General features: G+C 42.7%; 2 protein-coding genes across 2 annotated transcripts in view; both read right to left on the bottom strand.

Annotated features, from left to right (window-relative positions):
• Positions 1 to 1,037: 1,037 nt before the first annotated feature.
• Positions 1,038 to 18,420, bottom strand: LOC308580958 (pantothenate kinase 3). Its single transcript, XM_081183303.1, has 7 exons — positions 17,793 to 18,420; positions 11,896 to 12,248; positions 10,445 to 10,698; positions 9,501 to 9,677; positions 8,490 to 8,613; positions 6,100 to 6,225; positions 1,038 to 4,861 (listed from the first exon to the last, which is right to left on the bottom strand). Exons 1-7 carry the CDS (start codon positions 17,818 to 17,820, stop codon positions 4,811 to 4,813), a joined length of 1,113 nt encoding a protein of 370 aa, XP_081039429.1. The 5' UTR covers positions 17,821 to 18,420; the 3' UTR covers positions 1,038 to 4,810.
• A 4,004-nt stretch (positions 18,421 to 22,424) lies between these two features.
• Positions 22,425 to 23,006, bottom strand: part of LOC308581471 (uncharacterized protein) — a gene marked incomplete at its 3' end in the record, with an annotated part of 8,491 nt that continues 7,909 nt past the window's right edge. Inside the window, exon 5 of the mRNA XM_081183881.1 lies at positions 22,425 to 22,451. Within this exon, the coding sequence (XP_081040007.1) occupies positions 22,425 to 22,451 (27 nt within the window). The remainder of the gene's footprint in view (positions 22,452 to 23,006) is intronic.

Below are 23,006 nucleotides of genomic sequence, written 5' to 3'. Positions count from 1 at the left end.
CTCTTATCTCCCAGGTTTTATAGTCTTAACTCAGCAAGGTTAAGGTTTATTATAATGTACTTCATTTGAATTATAATGAAAAGGAGCGTCCCTTTTTAATGGCACAGTGCGTTAAGGTTCACAACCCCTGAATCCTCTTTTGGAAATTATAATCAACAGCCAAACATGGCCTATCAGTAGAAAGGTTCAATTAGAAATATATTTTGACCTACCACTAAATTATTATTATTATTATTTACTTAACCTAAATGCATTCAGTTCAGTTTTATTGTTATATGCACTATTTACAGAGCATGAATGCATGAATATTTGGGAGATTAAATGAGCCATGTTTGAATCCTTACACAACAGAAATTTTAATCTCGGTACAAGCACCTGAAAAATATTCAAAACCTATTTTAAGGGCTGCTTCACACATTAAAGTCGCAGGCATCTAAAAATTTAGCACGTAGCTTCTTCTAATTCTGTAATGGGCAAGGTGACAACCTTCTCCCCGGCCCCATCATATCTCCACCATGCTGTGCACAACTGGTGCCAGGATATGTGCACCCACTTCACATTAGAGGACTAAATATGCTAAATCAGGGGTCAGCAACCTTTTTCAGCCGTGGGCCGGCCCACCGTCCCTCAGACCATGTGGTGGGCTGGACTATATTTTGGGAGAAAAAAAAATGAACGAATTCCTATGCCCCTCAAATAACCCAGAGATGCATTTTAAATAAAAGGACACATTCTACTCATGTAAAAACACACTGATTCCCGGGCCGGATTGAGAAGGCGATTGGGCCGCATCCGGCCCCCAGGCCTTAGGTTGCCTACCCTTGTGCTAAATCCTTAATCCCTATTTTCAATAGCAATCCATGAGGCAGCCCAGAGGAATATCTCAAAGAATTTAAGGAACACTGGCTCAGTGCTGTAGCTAGGAGTCACACATGCCGTTGGTCAAATACTTAAGGTTTTGTCATTTCAATGGATGTTGGCAATAATGGTTGCCTGAATTCCCCGCATGCTGAAAGAAAGGTACAATGTCCACAGCATTTGCAAATAGTAACAAAACAGGATTTACTCTTACATGATTTAAGCAGCAGTACAATTAGAAGGACGAACGCGTTATTAGCCTTAATCTGCTTGATCAGTGACATCCAGCAGGGTGGTCAACAATCAACTTCAATGGCACAGAGACAGCGCAGGGCTGGGGAACCTGTGGCCTGCCAGATATTGTTGGACTCTGAAATCCTATCTGTCCCAGCCAGCATGGCCAATGGTCAGGGATGATGGGAGTAGTCCAATATCTGGAGGTTGATGGGTTCCCTACCTTCCAATAGATTCATGTGGCTTATTAGCTACCGCAAAGCAGAACACAAATGGCAAGCGACGAGAAAGGCGATCTGGTCCTTATACTTCCCTCGTGGGTTTAGTGGAATGGTGCTTTAAAAATGTCCATGGAAATACACGTAAGGAATGGAAAATATATGGGGTGGAACGCATTATGCCATTTCGGCTTACCATACAGAATGATCCCCCCAGGCTGTTCCTGGGGTTCTCCCACAGCACCATTTTTGGGGGTTGGGGTGAGGAAAGCCCTGTTGCACAAGCAAAAAAGCCCATGTGCAGGAGTTCTGTTGGTGAGATTCATTAGTTGAATGAATCCTCCCCGTGGCCAATTAATTACCTAGTTTAATGGTTGGGGAAGGAAAATGCTACAGAGTATCATGGAATGGATATTGCATTGTACTATCACTGAACTTGAAAATGATTTGGCTTGTTAAGAGATTGTTGCCTTCTGAACAGGATGAAGTTCTCTTATTTTAGTATTATATTGCACCCAGGGCTACAAATCACACTGCACCCCAAAGAGCACTAAGGATTACATGATTGAGAAGGTACAGTGAGAAAAATAAGTAAAAAAGGTCTAGCTACCCAGTGGCCCACCTGGCTTTACAGTTTTTCATTTGATTGACAGGGGCCAATTGTAGAATTGGCACCATTCTGTGTTAAGAGGACCACAGATATCCAAAACCAGAAATATTATTGTCCAATTTGTTTAAACTCGATACATTAAGGCACACTTAAAACTAGACTTAAGAGCCAAAACATTCAGAACCCCTCTTCCTTTCCTTAAAGAAATAAGGAAATAACCTCTTGCTTTACCTAACCAGCAATTTTTCTATCTCCCCAGAAAGTTTTTAGCAGTCCTATGTATTAAGTGCTAACGCCAAAAGAGGTCAGTCTTTTCATTTTGTGCTAAATGAGACCATTTTAGCAACATGAACCATGTATTAATGATGGGGATTTATAACATTTCCAGGACATAGTCAAAACACTGGAAGCTTCTATGCCTACAAATCTAAAAAGGCAGGGAAAGCGTTTTGCTTTAATGTAATAAATGCAGACTTGTGTGGCACAGAAACTGCTGATGCTTTTATTTACAGGGTTTCTCTCAAACCTATGATTTTCCTGTAGTGGGACATACCGAGCTGTTTCACCAAGCCATAGTTTATTAAAAACTCTTGCTTTAATATAAATGAGCAGTGTGCTGGCGGCACACTCCTCAGACATTTCCATAGCACTCCTCCCCTGCTTCTATACAGCAGACAAAACAAGCCAGCTGGGCCATTTGAACTAAGGCTCGTGGGTTTGTTTCCTCTAAAACAAACCATAAGCAGTGTGGAGGAAACAAACCATGAACCCAAAGTTTGATGGACACGACACACCAGACTCTGGTTCATTCATCCATGGCATGGAAGCAGGAGAAGAGCACCATGGGAACACTATGAGTTTGTTTTAAACTCCGATTTAATGTGATGTGTCAACTAGGCCACCACATGTCAAACCTGCTTGCTTCTAGAGCAAAACTCTTGTAATGCCCTTGCCTAGGAACTAAAATAGAAGAGTTGCCCAGTTGTTTCAGTCATCTTCAGTTCTGAATGGCACTCAATACAGAGCAAAAGATACTTTAGATGATTTTCTTACAGTCCAGGATATGTACCAAAAAATATAAATTGCAACCGAGAGCATACGCTTTAACTGAAACACTTAGGTTAAGACATGAGGCCAAGATATATAATCATTTAAAGGCAAAGAGTTACTGCCATGTAACCATTAGTGAATTATTTGTTATGATTTTCTTTTTAAAAAAAGATGGGGTCACAATAGTCAAGTACAACATCTCTTTAACAAGAAACTTGGCTCAGTCTGTATTTTCTGTCCAGCATGAGACCAACAAAATATGTATCTCTGGACACTGCTGCGTGCTCTAGAGATCACCAATTTTTAAGTAGTAAGAAAGGGAAATCAGTTTTAGGTCAACACAAGCAACATCAACACTAATTACTGACAATGAGCGCTGAAATGTAGTTAAATTGAATTGAATTTTAAAAATTGAAAAGCCATGCACACTAGATATCTAGAGATACATTTTCCATATGGATATTGCTGTATAAAGGATTGATGTGCCCAAATAATATCAACTTGATCAAGTAAATCAAGCACTAAGCTTGAGCTCTAGTAGGAGTGGTAAATTTCCATCTAGAAAACTTCATTCATGGATTGGATATCTGCATATTCCTCGAGATACAATTATGTATTTCTCTGCATAGAAATTTTCTTGTCTGAGATGATTTCTTCTTCTTCTGAGGTCTTATGGTAAGCTTTGCTGCAGCAATCTACAAATATGCCACTATTGTAAACTTTTACAATCAAGTCTGAAAACAGCAGACAGTGAAAATACAGGAGTAGCCCCAGTATGTTGAGTTTATTTCAAGGCCACACTGTTGCAGTATCTGGAACGGTTTATCAGGAGTACAATGAACACTGGACCTTCTGAGTTTGTGCCGTACAACCTCTAAAGCTGCCTTAATACTTGCCCTAAATTGACATCTGGGTTAATTTTTCAGTGTTTTTCTATAAACTGAGGAATTGCACAAAAGCCATCCCAACAGAACTGTCAATGTTAAGAACTGAAATGCTATCGCTACTTTGATCTCAGTCACACCAGCTGCCAAGTTTTTAATAAAGTTTGGTGGTTTTGAACTATGGACTTTTTCTATTGGCCGTTTTCTGAAGCCCTTTAATGCTTGATTGAAAATCCTACGTGGAAGAACGTCCAACACAGGCAGCTATTATTTAACCACCAAATGAACTCGGATACTGCAAAGCTCAACAAAATCTGACCACACAGTTGGTAGCCAAACACAAGTGTATTAGTTGTTTAACTCACCTTAAATCAATTGTACAAAGTCTTTGCTGATATTTTCATTTTTATTTTCTCGAAACCTTAATACTGGAAGTCTGAACACACTGTAATCTCTCTGCACTGATGGAAAAAAAACTCTTTGTATCAAAGAACTTCATTTTTAGCAGATGGCACTTGGTTGTGGCCCTGGGTCAATGTCTTTTGACCCAATGGGAAATTAACATTCAGCACAAGGCTATGAGACTGACACAACTAGATGCAAGCTAATAGCCTGGAGGGGGGGTTTTGGAGCAAAATCTGATCAACGTTGCAGGATTCGGACAGCTAAACTAAGAATAATATTCCAATTCTGATTTCTAGGCTCATTTCTCAGAGGCTGTAGTGCATACTGAACTCTCAGCGTGTGTTAGAGGTTGCCTTACACAAGGAAATCACCAGGTGCTTCTGAAAGAAACACCTAGGCTTCAAACTCTGTCTCAGTGAGACAGCTCATCATTCTTACAATTAAAGACATTTATAGCAAGACAGCGGCCCTTTGGTTCCAGTTGATATAAAACAGTGTTGTAATAATGCCAGAAAGGTAGGAAAGAATTCAGTTTTGTGATGCTTTGCACTTCAGCTGAAATTTGGCAATCCAAGGAGGGCACCAACTGCTCCAAAGTATCCCTGTATTTAAAAGAAGATTTTTCACAATTCAAGTTTTGACTACCACATTAAAGTTGGCCTTTTTCAAAACAGGCAGAAGTACATGACAAAAATCTCTTGCCTTTTCCTAATGGATACCTGGACAAATTAGGAAGGAGAAATATATCCACAGTATAGTCAATCTACTGACAATATTCTGGATAAACTAACTTCTAAACAAGCCTTTGCACTGACCCCACCTATGTTTTTCCCAGCCTGTGAATGGCAGCTGGAACATTGCCACATGAACAACTTTCTCAGCTTTGCCCACAAGATACCATTATGGGGCGTATGCACAGCATATTGTTTACCTCCCTACAACTTAAAGAGTGAGGAACAAAGGCTAAAAAGGAGGGAAACATACTATTGAGCATACTTTCTATAGCACTGCATTGAGCTGGATCAGACAGTCTTCTCAAAATTGCCTAAACATCCCTACTCTCCACTGTAGTTTTGGAGCAAATCGTGCATGGGAAAATAAGTCATGGGGAGAGCTTTGTCTGAGAGACTGGTGGTAATTATTGTGGCAAAGAGGGAGCCTGACAACTGCTAATTTTGAAGCTCTAGTGAGGAGAGAGGAATTGACTGAAAATGCAGTATGTGAGCTGCAAAGGCACTAACTCGTGACTGTCAAGCACTCCTACGGTACCTGACAAGTAAGACAGCAATCCAAGATTTATTATTTCTGAAAGATTAACACATGTAGGAGCAACCATGCCATTTACTATCCCAGTACTTTCATTAAGGTACTTGTTTGTTTTTCCCAGGTAACTGAAATACTTGGGGGACAATCCAGCAAATCATTTTTAAGCACCAGTAATGTCAATGGAAGATATTTCAAGCTCTCCCATTGACACCAGTCATGCTTTAAAGTACTCAACTTTGGCTGGATTGCACCCCTTATGCCATTCAGATCATTAACCAAAACATAAAAGTGAATGGAGAAATTCAAAGAAAAACCCAGGGATGCAACCATCTGTCCTATTCAGGAACAGTATTTTTCTTTAAAATGTAATCCCGCTTCCCCGAAATGGTTCATGGCATACAATCTCTCTTACCATCCCAACAACTCAGGTGCAAAAAACCAACCCTTTCTAGAGCTACACATCTTCCAAATCAAGAATGAAGAAAAACATTACAAATAAATTCAAAATTATGGCATTTGTTCTGGAAGATAAAGGTTGTCTAGCTCTCTATTCCATAGCTGTGGTCATACATACCTCATGTTCTAGGAACAAAGCCTTCAACTGGCCTTTGGACCAGTAATCCAGTGCATATGCCAAAAGCTTCATCGACAACGTATTCACACGTAAAAAGTTACCAACAAAGACAACACGGTTTATCTTCTGAAGAAAAACAACAACGACAAAAGTTTCCTCAGTGGAATATAATCAAAAGCAATACAAGTTTTCACTGGGATGCAAGAATGATTAGCAGCACAATCCTTATGTATGAATGAATTCTATGCATGAATTCATGAGTAAGTTCTGCTGGGGTTTATTCCCAGTTAAGTGTGAAAATGCTCGTGGAGTCAATTGACAATAAAAAAATTGTATAATTAACATTTAGGTAACATTTAGATACGTACTTTAATCACACTCTAATGCTGGACAGTTTGCAAAGTTATGTGTGCTTCAAAAACCCATAAATTATAAATAAATGCATGCATTAAGCATTGCATAAATTGCCAGAAAGTTGGGGCCAGATAGCTCCTTCTGTGAATGTATAGATCCTGCTGGGGCAGCGGTTCTCAACCTGTGGGTCCCTAGATGTTGTTGGACTGCAACTCCCATCATCCCTGAACTCTGGCCTTGATAACTAGGGGTGATGGGAGTTGTAGTTCAACAACATCTGGGGACCCACAGACTGAGAAAGGCTGTGCTGGGGGAAAGGCTACATTCACTAATTCGCCCTCCCTGCTCCTGCAGACCCCCTTTCTGGAAGGCCAACCCCCTGCATATTTTCAGTAGGAGCAAGGGGTTGCAGGGGGAAATTAGTTAAAGTTGCCTCCCCTCCCCTTCTGTCACTAAGGGTGGTCTGAAGTGGAACTGCATTCAGCTGGTACAAGTCTGGATCAAGTGTGGAACCTAAATATCACATGACTTCTGACCCCAAGCCCATCCAACGTTAAGCTCATCAGCACCCACTCCCCCACCTTTTGATGTTAGGTAGGTGGCAGCCCAAAAAGGTGGGCTTTCATACAGTTTTGCTTGTGGACTTTTCCTTTCCAGGGAGGTTCAGCTGGCACCAAACCTGATGTTCCTCTAGCACAAAGCAAAGACCATTTTATTTGCCCAAGCCTTCAACATCTCATCCAGCTGGCTTTCAATCTGGTACCTCTGTAATCTATTTTTCATAGTATCACAGAGCTGGAAGGGGACCCTAAGGATCATCTAGTCCAACCCAAATATGCACCTGTCCCATACAGGGATTAAACCTGCAACCCTGGCATTATCAGCACCACACTCTAATCAGCTGAGCTATCCATGGGAGAAAGAAGAACACATAAGATTCATAGAATCATAGAGTTGCTCTTCTAGGCATTTTATATAATTGTTATCAGTGTAACATGGTAGCTATGTGAATAAGGTAAAGGTAAAGGTACCCCTGCCCGTACGAGCCAGTCGTGTCCGACTCTAGGGTTGTGCACCCATCTCACTTAAGAGGCCGGGGGCCAGCGCTGTCTGGAGACACTTCCGGGTCACGTGGCCAGCGTGACGAAGCTGCTCTCGCGAGCCAGCACCAGCACAGCACACAGAAACGCCGTTTACCTTCCCGCTATAAAGCGGTACCTATTTATCTACTTGCACTTAAGGGTGCTTTCAAACTGCTAGGTGGGCAGGAGCTGGGACCGAAAGACAGGAGCTCACCCCGCCGCGGGGTGCTCTCCCTAGGCGCTGAGGTTTTACCCACAGTGCCACCCGCGTCCCTAGCTATGTGAATGCAAAGGAACAATGGTCAACCAAAGTCATTTCAAGTTGTAAGCAAGGTCCAGGCTACCTAACGTATACCATAGCAACAGGTATTGGCAACTTAAACAGGTTGATTTGTATATGCCACTATATTCTTCATCCTAGACGAGAAGAACAAATTCTTATTTGGATCAAGCAAGCGTAATACAATCGAACCAAGCAACAACTCTGACAGGAGCTGCACTTTGTGCCTTCATAGCCCTGTACAATGCTGCTTGATCCATATGCAACAAGGCAGCACTGTAAAGAAGCCGAAGGCAGCAAGCAATATTCCAGATGAGCAACTGCTCTTCCATATTTCCACAAGTTTGCATCTAAAACAGATGGGATGTTTCAGACAGCAGCAAAGACAGAAGTGTGTTCTCAAAAAAAAAAAGGGGGGGGAAGAACTCAGTAAGGTACATATTTTATATTTAAGCCTTATTATAAAAATAAAAGCTTATAATAAAATGTTTAAAGACCTGAAGACTTTTGATTTAAATAGTGCTTATCAACTTAAATCTCCGAACAGAGAAAAAGGCAGATCGTGAACAGCCACCTCTGATTTGTGAGAGAAAGAACCTGTTAGTTCTCACACTATTCCAATCTGGATTTTAAATGCATTGCAGTCTCTGCTGTTCCTGCCCAACAAAGCTTACCTCATTTACAGCACACATCCGTGCTATAGATCCGATATTATTGGTGATAGTAACCAGTGTAGCTCTAGCCAGGTCTTCCTTACTAACAGATTCCCGCTTTTCCTTGTAGATCATATTCCCGAAGCTAGAAAGAGAGAAGCCATAATGTTAGATAATCTTCTGTTAAAAATATAATTTCTATGCTGGTCTTTCTTTCACTTAGGGCACGGATCTCTAGCTGGGGCTGACAAGTGCGGAAACACGGCCAATAATATACAACTGTGCTTGCTGACTGCCCAAGGCCCTTCACCTTTCCCAGAAGAACCTAGGCAGCCTTTCATCGCTCCAAGAGTTGAAGGACTCAGGTCAAACTGAGAGGAAAAAGCAACAGTGTTTGAGGCCAAGTCCAACTGCGTTGTGTTAGCAGACAGCACTTTCCGTTTCGATGGCTTGAGGTTGGCAGATTTACTTTTAGATTAGCTACCGAACAGGATATGTCTCGTGTGTAATTAGAACAAAGACTTGCAGAGTACAAACCAGACACAACTGCCTAGTTTAATATTATGCAGGCATGGACCATGTTTTGGAAGCTCATGCACTACAGGCATGCACCATATGGGTGTCTTAAATTGGTTTCATTGCATCAATGTACATAGGCTAAAATTTAAGTGTCAATACTTTAAGCTAACTAAACCACTGTGTGCAGTGCACAGAATAAATCTGGAGGTGGGGAAGGGAAGCTCTGTTCTCCAAGTGGCAAATACTAAGTTGGATACAATTTGTGTTTCCTCTTATGTATCTGTAAATAAATAGATTAAGTAACACATCACATTTTTAAATTCCTTATTAGGTGTTCTAATTAAAAATCAATGGGTTGTCGCCAATTAAGTTCTACTCAATTAAATCAATGGTCCTAAGTTAGTCATGTCAGCTGATTTCAGCGTATGACTAACATTGGAACAACTCATCTTTTTAAAGGCCTCTTAAATCCAGCAATTTTTTAAATGGTGCTGTGTATTCTCCTACACCTACCTAGATGCCACTGCCCACCCTGGCAAGCCAAACCGTTCATAATCTCCTCCATAAATATCCCGGACTAGCTTGTCGGCATGTGTACTTTCCCCTTTAGATGCCATTTCTAGAGCTTCTTCAAAACTTTCACATCCAGTCAGCAAGCTGCACAAGCCAAGAAAGGTCCCACCACCTAGACTGGTGTGAAAAAAAAGAAAGAAAATGCATTGGCTTGTAAATTGCATTTTTAAAATTAACAATTTTAATTCTAGACATCCTACCTGTGCAACCCAGGAAATAAACTGAATAAGCTCAACTGACTACAGTCTACATAAGGACTTAGGTTTATAGTTTACGGTTAGGCAAAACACATTCCTAGTGAACAATGAATAATAAGCTGTTCATTTTTAGTTGTTGCCCACCATATCATGAAAGTTCTTGGTGGGCAGTATTAAAAAATCAGGAACAGCAACACCAACCAAAACAATTACTATGGAACCCAACTCAAGCATTTATCTTTCGAGGTGCCTCTCCCAGCCAAGGAAGCTGAAATGGTGTTTAGGGTAACCACAAATATCCTGTCGACTAGGACTAAGTTATTGTAATTGTGTCTGTAGCAAGAGCCATCAGCAGCTGGATAGTCCTAATAAAAACCAGAATAAATCTTTCCGAATCCTGGTATTTTCTTCCTTTCTTTTTAAAAATATTCCATTTTTTTAACCAAGCTGCCTATAATATAATAAAAAACGTTAAAGTTATTTTGTGAAGGTGGTTCACCAAAAAATGAAAATGTAACTCTAAAAAAGAATTCACACTGCTCTTAAGACAGGAAAGCTAAACACACTGCAAAATAGGAAGATGAATGGCAATTTCTTCAATGATGTGTATGCATTTGAAAGAGACCCATGAACACAGATTTATCATTTCATTTAATAGCTTGTTCTGGCATTCTTTAAATTCTCTACCTTGTTCCAGTTACTCTCTTATAGTTGTCTCTGGAATGGACAGCTAAAATACTGACTCCTGAACCAATGTTTACAACCAGCAACGGGTATGGATCATCCAGGTTAAAAGGCATCTTTTGGCATCTTTCAGGTTCTGATGCGTTTTCAAAATAGTAGCACTCTGCCTGGCCATTAAAACTGACAGAATCTATGTACAGCAAGCCTTTGACAAGGCAGTCAAGTTCATCCAGTTTGTGCAGCTGGAGGTCTCCAATCTGCAAAATTGCAAAAGAGACATTATTATGGCTTCTTCTCATCACAAAATGGTATCCGCTTAAGTCAAATTCACTCAGATGCAGGTTTTAAAAGACTACAGTTGTTATACAAGCAGATGAATTAGTTATCGTGTCTTTAAGAATGATAGCTTATACCAGCATTTTCAAAATAATCAAGCCTGTAAGTAGTAAGAAACCCACAAAACTCCTAGACTTTCATCAGCTTCTCTATTTCTGGCATATATATTAACAGTTGTTTTCATTTCCCATGAAAATTAGCTTCTCAAATTCTTTTTCTCTCTTTTGTCGCTTTTAAAAATCCAAATCAAAGGATGAAGCATTGTAAATTAAGAAAATGCAAGGCCCACTCAACTCTTTTGCAGGCTACATGCACTCAATTTCTACTTGCAGACCATTCTTGACAACACTTTAAATAAAACTCTAAGACTCGGCTAACTCCACCCACACGCACTGTCAAAAGACTGGATGGGAAAGGAAGTCATCACACATCCACTATTTAAGTATAATCTTCACTGCTATTCCAGAACTACCCAGGAAAGGACTGACCTTAATTCTTTTATAAAATGGTACAGTCATTGTTCTTAAAGGGTTAGATAACTGCAGATAGAAGTAGGCAATTTATGACAAGAGACAAGACATAGCAAGGAAGTGTGGCCCACATATTACATGCACCCAGGACTGAAAAGAATCCCAAGTATGCAAAACATTTCTGGTTGTTTTCCAACCCTGCATACAAATATTGGGTTCTGGGGGCTCAAAGGAAAACGAGAGAAGAATGCTAACTGTCAACAGTGCAAAGGATAAAAAAATTATATGCTCAAATTTTGTCCATAATATAGCACAACTTTCTGGTCTATATCAGAGGAAGAAGAGCTTGTTGGTCACTGATTCTGAATTAATGTCGTTATTAACGCAGTTATGAGGAAAACAAAGGACTATTTTGAAAGCAGATGTAGAGGCAGGACAAAAATTGTTTCCAGCATGTTGTCACTGCCATGCATGCAAAGATCTTACGCAAACAGGTCCAAAGTACTAATTCAGAAGTATCCTGGCCCATCAGATCTTTGCCTATGATAGCAAAGGCAATGCTTTCAGAGACTTATTACTTAATCACCACAGAGTATAATGTACTTCAAGAACAGATTATGTAACAGAGGATGCAACAGAACTACCTACTGTGCGAAAATCTTCTTCAAACTTATAGGCACCACCGCCAGTGGCACAGAGCACCGTATGCAGCGTTGAGAAGTTTTTACTTCTTCCCATTTGAATAAAAGTAGGCAGATCATGGGTTGGGAATCGGATAAAGTGCAAGTTTCCCTTTCGCCCAAAAAGTATCAAGTCCTTGAGTTCAAGGTGGACATCCCGAATACCAGTGGACCCATAGGCTACGTTTGATGTCAAATATTTGCGAATACTTTTCAAGCTTTCAACTTCTTCCTGCTCTTCTTCTGCAGTGATATCGATAGGTTCAAAATATGCAAGTTTCACGAGGGTTCCCCCAATGTCCATACCAAACCATGGGAAAGCTGTGGTGAAACAAAGTTACTTGTTAGAGAATCATATGCATATGAAAATTGAGAATGAACGTCTTCTCCGCTGCCAGCACCTTAACAGTCTCTCTGCTGTCTTTCTAAGCAATTAGCAAAAACTGCTTGACATCATAAGAAATGTGGACCAGATCATTCCTATGTATCCTCTTTTGTTAGCACATTTGAGCCAGTAATGACAAACCAACTGCATGCTACAAACAACCGAAAAGCTAATCACAATCCAAACATGGATTTCTTAAAAAGTGAATTATACCACTTGGAAAGTACTTTTCCAGATGGGTTTTGAAAAACACTCTTTTCACAACTGATTTACTTTGTGAGTTAAAATGTTTGTAAATCATGGCGATTTCTTTTTTAGAAAGCCAGAACAGAAGTCAAGTAAATAAGAAGACTTTGCTCTTAACACTACTATGTAGTAAACAGAAATGTGAATTATTTATAGGGGGGGCGTGGGCAGGATGACTTCTAAGAGCAGCAGAATCCATAAGGTTAAATAATCTGCTCCTCTGTCAATCTAAACATTTATAGATCCCTGAAAAACTACCATTTTCAATCTTACACACACTTACTTGGAAGTAAGTCCCATTGAACTGTTCTTCTGAGAATAGTTATGTAAATATGCAATTTAATATATATTAATATAGATCCCTATATTGTATAGGCTTAACCATTATTTCAACATACTTCCCACTTGGAAGATTTTTCAGAAACTTTTTAGCTTCCTCCTCACCTTGCAATTATAAAACTGCAATCCCTGCTCCCTTAAAGTACTTGGACATAAGCAACTTGTTTATAACTCTTCAGCACTAGATAATAAAAGATTGACTAAGGACATCAAGTAATCTTTGAACCTTGGTTGTTCCTGACAACAAGATAGCTATAATTTTTAGCCATAAAGATGAACACTCACATTTACTTGTGGTTAGTTATTAAGTCCATATTAATGTTTTGTGGGTGGGCAATATCTTTTTATAAAATAGCTGCTTATGAGACATGGAGGCATGTCTTAAGAGACATGAAGGCGGTTTTCTTTGAAGTATTTTCTTCAGAACAGCAGTGAGGAAGCTGCGGTAGCAATTTCCTCACAAAGGTTGCACTACAGATGCCAACAATGTATGAAACTCTTCTTTGCAAAAGACTTTTGTACTAGATTTATCATGGGTCGAGACCTCATGACGCTCAATTTAGGGTTGACTGGTATTGAGTCTTCTTCAGCATTCTCCCCGCTGTCATCAATGAAGCAATTCAGGAAGTTTAGTCCATACACTGGAAAATTCTTTATGAAACACAGCCGCATGCATGCAGCAAACCAGAAAAAGGAAATTTCAACATGTCAGTGTTTACAGACTATGGCTTGCACCCACTGTAACTAAGTAGCCATCTCCCACTCTCCTCACCCCACACAGCCCTTACATTTGTTCTGCGGGTTCCACCAATGCTCCAGAATAGATCTGGGGAAGGCAGGGGCACAGAGAAGAGGTAAAGTCCCCCTGCACAAGTGTAAATTCTTGTGCTGTTGGGATAGTTACTTAATATGACATTGGATACAAGCCTATGAGTTGTAGCCAATTAAATTGTACTCAAGAATAGAACCATTGAAATGAATGGGCCTAAGTTAGTGAGGGTCATTATTTTCAATGGGTCTAACTCTTGAGAATGACCAACCACATGGGTTGCATCCTAGGGCGGCATTATCAGAAACAGCCAGTATCCCTGCTGCTTATGGTAGCTCTCTGTGCCATTACCCTATTGTTCTGGAGTATTCTGCAACCCATGTAAGGAGGTTTTCAGGGCGAGTAGGAGAACTGCTGAAAATCAGGTTTGCAGACCTACCCAAGCAGAAGAGGTGCCACATTTAGCATATATTGCCACTAGATAGCAGTGGGTTTTATCGAATGCTGACACTGCCTAAAGTCACCATCAGATACAACCCACTGCTTCTTAGTGAGCAAAAACGTCAGCTAATGGAAAGCAGCACCTGCGAATGTGGTGGAACCAGAAATTATTTCTGTCATGCAGCTGTGCTCACAGGAATATGAGAATAGGCTTAATTTGAAGAATACAAATCATATGTAACATTAGGTGATTATTTCTACATATGCAAAGTGCATAGCCAAGCAAGTGCTAAGCAGTGGTTAAGTCTTTTGAGACATGGATTATGAATTTAGACAAATGTCACAGGAAATGTAGTAAAATCTTCACTGGCAACTCAGACATGGCTGCCTGAGCGGCAATCCTAACCACACTTATTAGGCAGCAAGACTCACTAAAGTAAATGGGACATGTACAGAATTGAGCTATCTGCAGGTATACGTCTGCGTTAAAATAAACGGCGTTTCTGTGCGCTCTGGCTTCCGTCATAGTGTTCTGTTGCGCCAGAAGTGGTTTAGTCATGCTGGCCACATGACTTGGAAAGCTGCCTGTTGACAAACGCCAGCTCCCTTGGCCTGAAGTGAGATGAGCGCTGAACCCATAGTCACCTTTGACTGGACTTAACTGTCCGGGGGTCTTTGACATTTCCTTTTTTTTACCTTAAGGGTAAAGGGACCCCTGACCATTAGGTCCAGTTGTGGCTGACTCTGGGGTTGCAGCGCTCATCTCGCTTTATTGGCCGAGGGAGCTGGCGTACAGCTTCCAGGTCATGTGGCCAGCATGACTAAGCCACTTATGGCGAACCAGAACAGCGCACGGAAACGCCGTTTACCTTCCCGCCGGAGAGGTATCTATCTACTTGCACTTTGACGTGCTTTCAAACTGCTAGGTTGGCAGGAGCAGGGACCGAGCAACGGGAGCTCACGCTGTCACGGGGATTCGAACCGCCGACCTTCTGATCGGCAAGCCCTAGGCTCTGTGGTTTAACCCACAGTGCCACCCATGTCCCACCCTACCTGTGCTTAAATTTACCTGTGCTTTTTACCTTAAGGTAAAGGTAAAGGTACCCCTGCCCATTCGGGCCAGTCTTGCCAGACTCTAGGGTTGTGCGCTCATCTCACTCTATAGGCAGCCAGCGGTGTCCGCAGACACTTCTGGGTCACGTGGCCAGCGTGACAAGCTGCATCTGGTGAGTCAGCGCAGCACACGGAGTGGCGTTTACCTTCCCACTGGTAAGCGGTCCCTATTTATCTACTTGCACCCGGAGGTGCTTTCGAACTGCTAGGTTGGCAGGTGCTGGGACCGAACGACGGGAGCGCACCCCGCCGCGGGGATTCGAACCGCCGACCATGCGATCGGCAAGTCCTAGGAACTGAGGTTTTACCCACAGCGCCACCCGCGTCCCTTGCTTTTTACCTTACCTGTGCTTAAATAATTTGTCAGGCAGGAAATGTATGCTTACAGAAATAAAATTAAGTTCAAGATGCATTCCTATAAATGTTAAATTAATTGTTCTTGTTGTTCTTATTAAACATTTGGTGTGTTTTGTTGCTTACTTTGGAGTAACAGCCCCCTCAACTTTTGTTACAACACTCAGAAAGTGTTTTTCGTAAACCCAACTATGTTCACATATAACCCTGAACAAAAGTATGAGCTACTCACCAGTGGTCTATAAATCTGCTAGGAAGCATTTTATGAGTAGAGTAATTGTCAAAAGGAACAACAGAAAGAGTGAGTGACAATTAACATTTAACCTCCCTTTTGTGCAAAGTCACCATGGCAGTTGGCACTTTCTTGGAGCTTTTTTTTATTATTCATTAATGTGACACCGGACATTTAAGTGAGAAACAAACATTGTATAAGCTCAGTTAGCAAAGGAAAAAACCAAAGAGTAAGATTTGTATAAGAAAGCTCTTGGAACTATTTAGAAAGAGTCTGCTTCTATTAAGTTTACTGGATACAATTTCCCATTTTACTAAGTTATTCAGTTTAAATTCCAGACTCCTACAGTATTTTCCTTCCAGGATCAAAGGGCAAGAGGCATATGCCACATCTGCAAGACTATCTTTTATTTTGATAGTGTTTGCAGTTGACTATCTCCTATATATTATTATAAAACACTGGTAAATGCTAACAATCGCATGTTCCTAAAATGTAATTTCTTATACTTCTCTCATGCCACTATTTAAAAAACAGCAGTTTCTCAGAAAACATGTATCAAAATTAAAAGGAACCAATTGCCTTCCCTTGGGGCCCTACTGCACATGCCATTCAGGGCAAAAGGTAAAAAGGGTAGGTGGGTAAAACACTCCTTTGTTAAACTACTGGTAAGTCCAGCGTGGCTTTAAGAGAATTTATTGCTTGTTAGACTGCAGTCCTATGTATCCTTATGTCAGGAACAACACAAGTGGGACTTACTTCCAAGAATGCATGTGTGTGACTGAACAGCTTATTTGTTGTTGTTTTTTAAGTGCTCCCCAAAGTCTGTCACAGTATGACTTAAACAAGAATGTGCTAATAACTGCACATTCCAATTTTCACAATCACACATCCATTGAAAACATTTACAGATAGGTAGCTGTGTTGGTCTGCCATAGTCAAAATACTTGTATCTGAAGAAGTGTGCATGCACACGAAAGCTCATACCAAGAACTAACTTAGTTGGTCTTTAAGGTGCTACTGGAAGGAATTTTTCCATTGAAAACATGTAAACCTTAATTTACATGAAGGGCCACTGGTTGTAGAAAAGGGAGAAAAAGGAAGCAGGGATATCATCCTTTCATCACTTGACACCAGCTATTTCCTCAAGCTGCAACAGAGGGAGAGAATGAAAGCAGGGCCACTCCAGGGCCTTTCTTGAGACCTCTTCCAGCTGACAGAGCTTTGGAACTAGTGCCCGAGTTGGCTTTCTTTCCTCTTCCCTGCCAATCACTTTTGTGACATGTATTTTAAATTGGCTGTTGGCCATTGGCCTGAGGGCAGAGTATTGATATTTGGTCATCTTTTAGGCAGAAGAGGGGAGAAATGTATCAAATAAATATGTAGCAGTTCAAACACCACATCATATTTTAAAGAGGACTACTGTAGGGAAAGTATGACAAAAGCACACAGGTCAAACACAGCATGATCATATACAGACCCAATTCACTGGAACACTATTTGATGGCAGTTTCCTAGCACACACACCACGTGAACACAAAACAAAACAGAAATGTGTGCAGGTATCAGACAGGACAACCTGCACATCATTTCCACATTTTGATAGACTGGAGTGTTTCCTACAGAGAAAATGCATAATGTGTAAAAAAGGTGCGGACACAGCCATCCCTTACTACTCACTGAAACCCAGTCAAGTTCTTAACAATAAAGGAAAAGCAGACTTCACCGCATTGGCTCCCCGCTCCATCTACAAATCTCAACCCAAGCATGTGCCTCTGGCTACCAAAACACCACAGATGCAAAACCCAACACCGACTGGCTTATTTTTGTGTGAGCCAACGCTAAGCAAAGCGGCGTGGCACTTCCCCTCCTGGTTTGACCACCCCCGGGTTTTCGTTTTAAAAAGCGAACCGACAGGTAACACCTGCTCAAGCCCCGGAGAAGGGAAGGGAAGGGAAGGAGGGACTGGCAGGAAGTGGGACATCTTACACGGCTTCTTGGCATCTTTGATCTTCATGACTCCGCCGCGGCGCTCCCGGCGGCGGTACCTCCGCTCGAGCCCCGTCGCGGGCTTCCCGTGCCTTGGGTGATGCCCCCCGGAGGAAGAGGAGAGGAGGGCGGCGGCGGCGGCGGCGCTGGCTCGATGTTACGCTCTCCGGAGAGGCGAGGGCGCGCGCCGGCCTGACAGGAGGCGCTGCGAGGGCGGGGAGGGGAAGGCGAGAGGGAGGAGGAGGAGGAGGAGGAGGCCGACGCTCGCTCGGCTGAGGGGAACCGGGGGGAGGCCAGGCGGGGCCGGCGGGGTTGTTAACGCCCTTCCCGCGAGCGGTTCATGGGGCTGCGCTGCCGCTGGGTGGCCCCACAGGGAGAAAGAGGAGGAGGCGGGACCCACCGCCGCCGCGCCAGCCCCACCCACACACTCGGCACCACCGCCAGTTCACCGGCCACCGCCGCCCCCCCCCCACCTCCTCCTCTTCACTAGACGCCCGCTAACATAAAACAACGGCCGGCCGCCGGGCGGTGGGTGGGGCTGGGGCTCCGGAGAGGGCCGCGCTGACGATGCCACAACGCCGCCCGCCTCCTCCTCCCTCTCCCTCCACCCGAGGCACGGGACCCGCGCAAGGGCAGCTGGGAAAGGAGAAAGGAGGCGGGGTCGGTGGCTCCGAACTTCTCCGGCCTACGCCTCCCAGAGCGCACCGCGAGGACCCTCCCGCTCCTGGGCCACTCTGCGCTCGCTAAGCATGCCGGGAGCTTTCGTAGTTCCGAGGGTCGGAAAGGGAAGCCATTTTATCGCGGAGGCTTTTCCCCCCACAGCGTAAAGCGGCATCGGTGGAACTCTCCCTACAAGTCCCCCTCCCACCCTCGCTTTTACCTTCGCCGCAAGAAACACGCCACTCACCCCACAGCGAACCAGCCAATGGCAAGCGAGGATTTCCCTGCTCCACCTCCCCTCGCCTCTAGGTGTGATTCTGTTGGCGGAAAACGCCTCCTAGTGGTCACGCTTGATAGGCGACGGCGGGGGGGGGGGCGGCGCGCATTCGCGGGGCGGGGCGGGGGTGAAATTGAGTTTATTCTTTCTCGGGAGGTGACAAAGTAAAAGTCGGTCGAAATAAAAAGGGTCTTCTTCGTTTGAATGATTTTCTTCTTCTTCTTTTGCAAGGGATGCCTACTTAGCCACCATCAAACTCACTGTCGGAGGCGGTGATTCTCTGAATACCAGTTGTCTGGGATTCACGTGTACTGTAGTAGGGAAGAAGTGTGCATGCACACGAAAGCTCATACCAAGAACTAACTTAGTTGGTCTTTAAGGTGCTACTGGAAGGAATTTTTTTATTTTGTAGTAGGGAAAGTGCTGCTGTGCTCGTGTCCTGCTTGTGGTCTTCGCATGAGCCCGGATATTTTATGAGAAGTGCCGTGGGTGCCATAATAGGTACCGGTGGAATCAATGGCGTGTTTAAATGGAGTAATTGTTAACAAAACGAGGTGTTGCCTTCTGCATAGTCAATATAAGGCAATTAGCAGTCCTATGTAATTTCTATTGTAATGCTCTCTGGATAAAAATTGAGTTTTTGGGAGGTGGACATAGGTTTGACTTTAATGAGGGGCTAGAGACAAGGGACTGGGGAAGCTGTGGCCCCCCAGATGTTTTTGGATAAGCCTTATGAGCCACAACCTGAATTGCCGAAGACCAAGAATGATAGGAGTTGTGGTCCAACAACGCTGCTAAAAGGCAACAAGTTTCCCAGCCCTGGGTCAGGTTATATGGTTTCACTGCAAAAGGTAGTGCTTTTATTTATCAAGAAATGACAGTGTACAGAAAGATAGAAATATTCTGAGGCAAACTACACATACATTCAACACAAGAGATTTTATTTTGAATCTATTGATTGTACGTTTGTTAGATCTTATAAAATACTAATTTAAGATCTGTGAAGAAGTGTATAAATAATTTACTCAAAGTAGGCCTCATTTTGTTTCCCATTATTTTAACACTCAAATATTAGGTAACAACATTAGGGCGGTCATTAGATTTGGGGCAAGGTGTCACCAGTATCGTGATGATATCCAGCTCTATTTCTTTGTTAAACATCTGAATCAGGAGCAGCTGTGCATATTGGCTAGTGCCTGAACTATGACCATTCCTGGACAGAGATAGCCTTACCATGATGGATCACTAGTTATACTAGTAAACTCACAATGAGACTACTGCAATGCAATGTAGGTGGGGCTACCCTTATATCTTGATTTAGAAGGTACAGCTAGCGCAAAATGCAACTGCTAGGATGCTTAATGAGGAACGCAGCTTTACACCTATCACACTCATACTGAAATCCACTCTGGCTTCTTTTTACCGACTGAGTCAAACCCAGTGTTTTGTTGCTGACATTTGAAGCCCTACGGAACTTGGGACCAGGATGCCTAGTCAGTCTGCTTCCCCCAGTACAGGCCAAGTCAATCTCTGAGATCTTCTGACAAAATGCTTTATGATCGGCCAAGGAGCTGATTAACAACAACAAAATATCGAGTTAACTACAAATACAGGGTGAAATCAAAGGTGGTTTCCCACTTCCTCCAATGAGTGAGATATATGGCATGTACTCCGTGTGAAGTGCTTTCCAAGTTATTCCACATCTTGCAGAATACTTTTGCATGCCGGCCCAATCTCTGAGTGGTGCGAGATTCCAGGGGCTGCAAGCACTTACCCAGGATTCATATTTGCTTTTGGAATGAGGCACAGTGGAGACTGCTGTGTCTTTATGATATATGGTTTATTTACACATATATACAGCCTGAGCCTATGTTGGCAGGGTTCACAGCATTAACACCCCAAAAGAGTATTGTTTCGCCCATAGCCACAGCCTTGGATGCAAACAGAATTCAAACATTGCTCTCAAACATTGTTCTCCCTCTGTCTCCAGCTAGCTGCTTTCCTTCCTAGATAATATCACTGCTACCTGTGCTCCAAACTCTGACTTTTTCAGTTAAGGGAGCCCCCTTCTCCTATGTCTCACACCAAGTCACTTAATCCCACTTAATGGCTCATCACCCAAGCTATCACCTCACTAAAAAGCTTGCCTGGCTATTCCAATAATTAGAAGACTTGATTAAATTCTAACACTTGCTAGATCCAGGGATTAGAGGGGTCTGGCACCCAGTTTAACACCCCAAATCCATAACACTACTTTTTTGGAGACAGCGTGATAGCAACATTTCTAGTTCTGGTTGTGACAAATTTATCGGTTTAAGAATAAGAAGGTAATTCCGGACTGGCCAAATGTCCAATGTCCATTAGCTTTGCTGCCCAAGTTGACATCTTCCAAAATGCATATTCTCAGTTTGGAACCATGCTAGAAAGCTGATCATGGCTTAATAGAGAACTATGATACCCAAAGTATCAGACTAAAACCTACATCCCGAGAAACACCAGGCAAAGTGAAGGCTACTTGAAACAAAATCCGCACAGGGTTTATTTTGTACAGCCTGTGATGTGCCTTGTTACATTTTACTGTTGTTTGAAGCTCCCTCAATTTTTTTCCTCACATTAGGTTTTCAATTCCTATTATAAACATTTTAGCTTTCACCTGTGCCCTTTTCAGCTTTTGTTTTTCCTCACTGAAGTTTTTAAAATATTGCATTTATTGAGTCTTCCCCAATCTTGGCACCCTCCAGACATTTTGGACTACAAGTCCCATCATCAATTTCCATTAGCCATGCTGGCTGGGGCTGCTGGGAGTTGTAGTCCCAAGCATCTAGAGGGAACCACATGAGAACACAAGAGCCCTGCTGAGTCAGGCCAAAGGCCCATCTAATCCAGCGTCCTGTTCTCACAGTAGCCAACCAGACGCACAACGGAAACTTGCAAGCAGGGTACTCTCCCCAGCTGAGATTCTCACCAATCCAGAGGTGTACTGCCTCTGACAGCAGAGGTAGAACATAGCCATTGTGGCTAGTAGCCCTTGATAGCTTTGTCCAATCCTCTTTTAAAGCCATCCATGTGGGTGGCCTTCACTACTTCCTGTGGGAACAAATGCAACGTGCTGTGGGAAGAAATAGTTACGGAACAGTCCTGAGTCTTCCATCTTCATTGAATTTCCTCAAGTTCTAGTATCATGGGAGAGGGAGAAACACTTTCTCTGACCCATTTTCTCTACCCCATGTTGAGGAACGAGGGTGCCAACTTGAATAAAATATAGGAGGGGCAGGTAAGCCACCTGCCCCACATAATCGATCACAAGACACACCCACCATTTGAATGGCAATCCTCATTAACTTTTGGTGAGCGGCCCCCTCAAATATTTTATTGGGGGGAGGCGAAGGACTTCAGCCCCTAGGAGTTGGTTCCTATGTTGAGGGAAGCTGATGAAGAACATTTTCTGCAACACATGCAAACTACAAAAATAGGGTCCCTGGAGGGTTAAAAAAAACTTTCAAGCCACAAATTATATTTCCCCCAAAGCATTCTATTTAATTTTTACTTTATTTAAAATCACACTCTAAAAGTACAGATACCCAGCAAGCATGGGGCCCTGCACATACTTGGAAGAATAACACATCACCTTTTTGGGTGTTTAGAAGAATTTTAAAAAACAACAACACTGCTTCTGTATACAGCAGGCAGACATCTTAACTATAATTAGATTTGGGGATGTTCTGGTGTAAACAGGAACAGGGGCTTTAAAGGAACAGAGATATAGGCTGCTTGAGGCATTCCGCTTGACATGAGGGCAAAAATATCTAGGGTTGGGTGGCAAGAGTAGGACCTGCCTCAAATGTCTCCAGGTGCACGAGAGGCATGCCTGCTCTTCACCCAACCTTTGTGTGAAGGTCTATAGGGGGCTTGTAAAAACATTTGCCTGAAAATGCTTATAAGCTTCCTCACCATTGGGAACCTGCCTTGTCTGGGGCAACTGTAAGGCTTGTAGGCCTGTTCAAGCAAACATGTTTAAAGGCCCTCTTCAGACCTTTGGTGGGTGGGTATGTTTACAACAATGGGAGCAGGGCAGACAACACTTTTGCACTTGCAGATCCAGGATGAACGACTGAATAAAGCTATATTAGATTCGTCTCAAGCAGTCGAATATTGAGGCAGCTATCTTCTGTCCTGCTCGTTGTGTGCTTTTTTTTAAGGGCACCTCTTGAGTCTTTGACCTGCCCCTGAGATGAGATTGGGGCTAATTTTTGTACCTCCAACCCTCCCCAGTCAGC

This window comes from Podarcis bocagei (assembly GCF_964188305.1).
Source record: "Podarcis bocagei genome assembly, chromosome: 2".
NCBI lineage: Eukaryota > Metazoa > Chordata > Lepidosauria > Squamata > Lacertidae > Podarcis > Podarcis bocagei.
The sequence above is the reverse complement of the archived record's forward strand: the minus strand, read 5'-3'. Positions and strand labels throughout refer to the sequence as shown.